The sequence below is a fragment of the Theobroma umbraticum genome, unplaced genomic scaffold (assembly GCF_002168275.2).
Source record: "Theobroma umbraticum cultivar Fairchild unplaced genomic scaffold, ASM216827v3 scaffold_50.0, whole genome shotgun sequence".
NCBI classification, from domain to species: domain Eukaryota; kingdom Viridiplantae; phylum Streptophyta; class Magnoliopsida; order Malvales; family Malvaceae; genus Theobroma; species Theobroma umbraticum.
This window is the reverse complement of record NW_018397261.1, coordinates 8,343,913-8,351,120: the sequence shown is the minus strand read 5'-3', so window position 1 is coordinate 8,351,120 and position 7,208 is coordinate 8,343,913. Positions and strand designations below refer to the sequence as shown.

Sequence of the window (7,208 nt, the reverse complement as noted above, 5' to 3'; positions counted from 1 at the left end):
CAAATATATATAAGATTCTTTGATTCAATGACTAATTATTTATCCGCTTTATTACTTTTTTTCACCTAATTAGTTTTTTTTTTAATTTTTTTTATCTTTGTAAATTCTTGTAGAGGCTTGATCATGCAAAGGGAAGAAAAAAGAAAGGTACCCAAGCAACTGAGTAAGATTGGCAGCGGTGGCAGAGTCACTTTCTTCCCTTGCCTTCAATATTCTGAACATGAGAACTAATTTGATCTGAGTTCTAGCACTTTGTTGGATTATGAACTTAGTTTCTTTCTTCAACTGTTCGCACTCAGATTCAATTGCTTCAAATTTTTCACGAACTTGCCTCTGCCCGTCTCGAATACCCTTCTGTTCCTCCCTGATCTCCTCCATTTCTGTTTTCAACCTCTTAAACCTTTCCTGCGTGGCCTTCATCCCATTCTTTCTCTGTCCAAATCCAATCAAAAATCAATTAATTAATGTTCAAGTAAACCAATATGAACCACACTGTACCAACAAATACCCTGAAACGATGGACAAGTGTTAAATGGTGCATGTCGATTCCACTAGAGCTATCAATGGGAATTAGAGAGTATCCAATCAAGCACAAAATTTCTTAAAGATTGCAAGAAGATGGAAGATCGTATCCATTACCGTTTTCGTTTGCAATTTCAAGCGTTTCTTGGCGATTGATATGTTGTGATGCTTGTGAAGCCGATCACGCACGGAGAAAGAAGCCATCTCTAAAGAAGTTGCTTTGAATACATTGAATAAAAGTTTTAACCTATTTTTATAGACTGGTCAATACTTTTCAAGGAAGGATTTTATATTATTTTATTTTTAAAAAATTATTTAAATTTTATTTATTTAAATTTTTTTATATTGTCTCTACTTTATTCTATTCGTTTTTGGTTTATTCTTTTATCAAACAAACTTAACTTTAAGAATTCTCTATCAAAATTATAAAATATTTATAATTTTAATTTTATATACTATTTTCAAAAATGATTAAAATTAAATTAATTTGACCAAAAATAAAATAAATCCTTTCAAAATAAAAAATAAAATGAGACAAAAAGTAAATAAATTAATTTTTTTTCTAAAAAGAATAATATATTTGTATATTAAAAAATAAAAGGTAAAAAATTTACAATAATAAAAGTTAATCTTATTTATTTAATTATTGACAAATTTATATGATTTTTTTTATCATCTATATGAAAATAATTGAAAAAAAATTGAAATGCAAGACAACAAGTGTTGATGTAGAGCCATTTTCAGGACTGTCACCACGGTCTATGGCTGCAGTTCAAGCTTCCATTTTTCTATTTTCCTGCATCATTCGAAGAACTTTCATTTTTTGTCATTTTCTTGCATTTCTTGTATCATTCAAGGTGCCTTAACTCGAAAAATTAAGTATAGCATAACTTTAAACATTATCATTTTAGGCAAGAAATATATCAACATAATTAAGTCTAGTTAAAAAGATTAAAATTATTTTTTAATATCAAATATTATATCACAAGATCATAAAAAATATTAAAATTAATTATAAAAAATATTTATACCTAGAAAATAAAAAAATTAAAAATATTTTATTTTTTAAAAAAATTAGAAATTATATGGCATAAATTGAAAAATTAGATTTTTTAATTTAAATTGTCAATATATATCTTAATAATATATATTTTTAAATAAAATATACATTATTCATTTAAATTTATTAATTAAAACAGAAAAACGTATCATGTCGAAATCAAAAGGGAATTCAATTTTTTTTACTATTTTTTGTTTAAAATTTAAATATTGAAACTCATAAAAAATATTTTTCATGTTTCAACTCAAAAAAATAAAAAATAAAATTTTTAATAATTAGTTAAAATTAAGTTTATACAAATTGTATCAAATTAATCGTATTTATAATACGAGTCATTTTTTATTGATATCATATTATTTCAACTATATGTATCACATATCGTACAATATTATTAACTATGTATCAAAATAATCCAAAAATGTGAGCAAGACGAAGTTGTTTTGTTGATTAGGTTGACTAAAATGAAGAGGGAAAAGCACGAAATTACCAAGAATAAGTTGCGCAGTTTTGTGGAAGCTCTCTGTCCATCAAACAATATCGATGGTACTTGAAATGTTGAAGTTCTAGAATAAAAAGTTTACAGAGCAATGAGAGCACAACAAGAATATCAATTTCAACCTTTGATGCAATTTCTTGATCATCTAAGTAAAGAAGGTATTGAGATCAATGACAAACTAAATGACTTGTTGCAACGTTTTGATGCAGAAAAAAAAGAAAAGATGGTAAAAAACGTACCCACTAAAACAAAAGAGCAAGATAATAAAACTCAACTTTGTCTTAATAGTCATGAATTTAGTGTTGGAGTATTTTCATAATGAAAATATGATAAATTGTAAATGAAAAGTTATATTTTTTCATATGAAAGTTGTGACTATTAGAGTCACATAAATGGAATTGGATTCTAGGTTATTTTCATATGAAAAGTTATATCTTTTGATAAAGTGATATTTGGAAAAACACCTCCAAATCCAAAAGTTATAAAACGATTAAAAAACACAACTATCCTTATATAATAAATGGTTTTTTTTCATCAAATAATTATTGAAACAATACCTTTGGATAAGTTGAGTCTTGCAATACGGAAGGTTTTTTATAAGATATATATGTGTTTTAATAAAAGAGTTATGTCCATAAGGAAAAGACACTTGAAAGTCTATTTAAAGGATTTATTGCCAACTATTTATTGTGATACATCAAACAAATAAGATAAGAACAAAAAATCAAGAGTAAAAGAAACTCAAAACCCCCACTTTTGAAGGTTCAATTGCTTTAGCTGATCTAGTAAAGCAGTAGATAATGGATTTACAAAATCAATTAAGATGATAGTAAACATGTTTAAAAGTGAGAAACACTTCTACCAGTTCCTTACATTCAAACAGAATTTGGAAGATTTACCTATCATAAACAACTTTAATCGCTTATAGTCTTACATATGTTTAGAAATGTGGAACACTCCTACCAATTCCTTATAGATTCAAATAGAATTTGGAAGATTTATGTCATAGAATTTTACAAAAATACGTAGAAGGGATGGTTCATGAGTTGGTTAGAGGATTGACCACATCTCAGTTGAAGAGCAACTTAACAACATATGCTAGATTTTTTTTTTTATATTTGGATAAATGAGATTTGAACCTTATTTTATAGACAATGGATCATGTACCAACAAATAAGTAAAAGGTTTAGATATGCCTTACAGATTAAAACAAAATTTGAAAGATTTATGCCATAGAATTTTACAAAAATACTCAAAAAAGTAGAAGAGATGGTTTATGAGTTGGTTAGAGGACTGACCACATTTCAGTTGAAGAGCAACTTAACAATAAATGCCAGATTTTTTTTTTAATATTTGGAGAAATGAGATTTGAACTTTATTTTTCAAATAGGGAATCAGGTAACAACTAATAAGTAAAAGGTTTAGATATGCCAAATTGTTGTTGATGTATTGCAAAAAATACAAAAAGAGTGAATTTTTGCGTGCAGGTTTGATACAAGCTCCAATGGAATCAGCGTTCTTTGTCAGGTGCCACTTGCAAAGGACCCTAGCTTGATTTTTTCATCATTCGAGATTAGGATGTATCAAAAGGGCATAACATAACTTTAAACAATGTTATCAGTCTAGCAAAGAAATGTATTAAAATAATCAAGTCTAGGTTAGACTTGTTCACAATTTGAAAATATATGTTTGGTTGATTTGTGATAAATTAAACAATTATATTTATTTGATTTTAATTTATAATATATTTAAACATTAAATAAATCTAACTCGATTGAAGTTTTAAAAATTAAAATTTGATTTTATCTTTAAATATTTTTAATTGCTTTTAATGTAAATGTTTATCAAATGGTACGTCGTTAGATACTTTCAAGTGAATATTTTTTATTAGTTTAATACTTACATTATGATAATTCTTTAATTTTAACCATTTAATTAGTACAATGAATTTGGTTTGAAAAAATTATATTTAAAATTCTAATTCTTAAATTCTATAACAAAATTAATTTTATATTCGAACTACTTTTTTTGAAAGTCGTTATACTCTAACTTGTTGTGCAATACAAGTTTGAAATTATCATCAAGTTACCTTGCCATGCACGATTGAATTGTCAATGTCTAGATGCTTGTTGATTCTTTAGGTAATTGTAAATGCTGATGTTGATAATTTTATAATATATTTAAAAATTAAATACATTCAAATCGATCGAAATTTTAAAAGTTAAAATTCAATTTTATTTATAACTATTTTTTAATTATTTTTAATGTAAATGTTCACTAAATGGTTCATCATTAGATACTTTCAGGTGAATTTTTTTTATTGGTTCAATTATTTGAACTATGGTAATTTTTTTTTCAATTTATGGTAAATATTTTTTAAAAAAAAATTATAAAATTTATTAACCTCAGCATGATAATGCCATTTCAAGTCTCTTGCCTTATATCAGTCGAGACTTGGATGGCACAAACGAGAGCTGGGCAAATAGAAACTGTACAATTGTCAAAAACACCCAGCCACCAAGACAACAGTGACGTTCGAACTAATTTTTGGCAAGATCCAGCCCCTTGAAAAACATTGAAGAGGGCGACCGAGAAAAATCAAAAAACATGGGTTATCCTGAACTACCTTTCATCCTGATTCTACATGGGTTCAGAACATTACATTAACACCTCCAAAAATCTAACCAACAAATTCGAACCTAGCAAGTCCATCCAAATCCTCATAACCAACAAAAGCATTCTCATCAGGAAAAATCGAAAACCTATTAACTCGTCTCTTTGAAAGAACGAAAGTTAATCGACCGCAAAAAACCATCAAAGCACTCAGCATTAAGACCCTTTTTGACCATCAGCCCTGAATCCCAGGAGCTTTTCATTCCCACGTCATGAAATCGAAGCAATTTGACATGTGGAATAAATATAGGAAAATGTTGCACGAGCTGGCGTTATAATCCTTTTACAATACAAATTTGTATAGCTCCTTAATTTATTAGAGTGAAAAGCGAAACTGCATGCAACAACCAAACCAAAGATGATCAACGAAAAAAGGCTTTGGACAACACTATCCTGGACAGTACATAGCTGTGGTTCTTTTTGCTTATGAGGTTCTTAATGTTGTGTATGCTTGCTTGGATTAATCCTTTTTGGCTTCATTGCGTCCGCTTTGAGTCTGGAGGCTGCAAATGTAGTTACATTAATTAGGCAACGCCCAGAGGCCTGCACTGATTTCTGTTTGCATATCTCTCGGGAATGGCTCTGTTGTGAGATGGGAAATAGAATGTTGCGATCAGTTTCTACATGCTTTGACACGGTGCACCCAGTGCTATATTGATGTACGAAGGTGATGCTTTAATTCTGCTTTTGGTTAACAAGATCTAAGAGGGTATAGGTGACCGTTTTTGCTGAAATGTACAGAAGGTGAAATCGGGTTGCAGTGCGATGATGCTAGGATGCTCCTGGGGATGTTTATTTTTAGGTCTTCTCAGGCATTGTTTATATTCCAGCAGGAAGTTTGATCCCCTTGCCAACCTTATCAGTTCTATTTTTAGGTTCTTCCTCTTCTCAAGCAGGTCAAGCAACGGCAGGGAACAAATATGTCCTGCATGTGCTGACTGTCACACTACCACTGGGTAGTTTTTATTCTTTTATGTGAAATGAAGTGAACAATCGCCTTTCAAAAAAAAAAAAAAATCATTAACAGGTTCAAACTCATCTCTCTCTTTCAATCATCTGAAGCTCCCGACCAGATCCATAGGGCATGAACGCCAGGATGGCGATAGCCATGCACACACATCTAATCGCCAACGATTGCTTTTACTCTCTATCTATCTCCTTCAGCTCAGCCAAACGAGTTCTGGTTAGGAGTTCCTCCAGCTAAAATTCTCTTCCCAACATCAGCCGGTAAACTTGTCCTCACTTCCGCTTTTCCTGGAAAAGCCTGGTGCAGTGGTGCTTGTGGTTTTTGGTCTTCATTAATTAAATTACTTATCGAATCTTGAATTCCCGTCGCTTTAATTTCGTCAATGAAGAATTAAAGTCTTAAAAAAAATACATAATAGGTTCTTTCAAAGCGGCTGCCATTGCCTACGGAAACCGATCTCTGTCCCCGAATGAGAGGAAGTTCATCCTGATTTATAACTGTTTTTATTAAACTTCAATTTGACCATTAACAGGCATGGAAATAAGGTGGTCAAGAGGGAGTAACTAACAGGATTGAACACGTTCATCAGAACATGGCAAAGCAGAACAGAGGGAAGAACGTAGGAAAAAATGTCAGCCTTTCAAAAGGAAACATTCCAGCATATTTGGATTATAAAATGGCAATGAAATCCTTTTTTTTTTTTGAAAGTTAAATGGCTATGAAATCCTTAATTCAGAGAACCCCAGCTTTTGTTAATTTGTGTGCAAAAGAGTTGGTTTTCTCTGGAGTACATGCATGAACGAAAGCCTCATATTTTTGCCAGTGTGGTTTAAATTTGTTTTATTCGTCAAGAACTTGTAAAGCCATTAATGGCTCGAAAGAATTACGTTACTCGAATCGCTTTGGATAATGATAAATCGAGACAAGACCCAGGGTGATTATCGTTTTCCTTTTATCGTAATAAATAAATATATATATATAGTTTTATATTGAAAATATAAGGTTACGCAGTAGAATTTAAACCTGACGTCTAGTATTCAACAGGTATGATGTTGTGAAATTTGTATGAATTAAAATTCAAAAATCTTTGTCACTAAGTTTATGCCAACCACAAAATGGAAGCTGGTTCACATGAAGCTCCAATGGAGCAACTACCTAATTACAAGAAAAGGAAAGGGTTCTTCCTACCATCCAGTTGTGTAACATTATCGTTGGGTGGGATCCCACTATATTGATTTCTATATGACACCAAAAAAGAGAAATGTCAGTTTTAAAATTGTCAAGCAGGGCACTGCAGGGGTGATGTACTCGCGACGCACTAGATTGTACCAGAGGGAAAGTAGGAAGATCGCGCGATATCGAACAAACTGGAATGAAAAATCGCATGAGCCCGACCGACCTTTACCGACTGATGTCCGTTTCCACCTAAATTCCATTATATATATATATATATATATATATATATGTAAGGGACTTCATTGACTAATTAC

The 7,208-nt window shown here is 30.5% G+C and overlaps 1 protein-coding gene across 1 annotated transcript in view; it reads right to left on the bottom strand.

Annotated features, from left to right (window-relative positions):
* The window catches only part of LOC110418517 (uncharacterized), a 1,564-nt gene extending 775 nt beyond the window's left edge, over window positions 1-789 (bottom strand). Inside the window, exons 1-2 of the mRNA XM_021431262.2 lie at window positions 640-789; window positions 152-432 (exon numbers count right to left, since the gene is read on the bottom strand). Coding sequence (XP_021286937.1) covers window positions 152-432; window positions 640-726 — 368 coding nt within the window. The 5' untranslated portion in view covers window positions 727-789. The remainder of the gene's footprint in view (window positions 1-151; window positions 433-639) is intronic.
* Window positions 790-7,208: the final 6,419 nt, after the last annotated feature.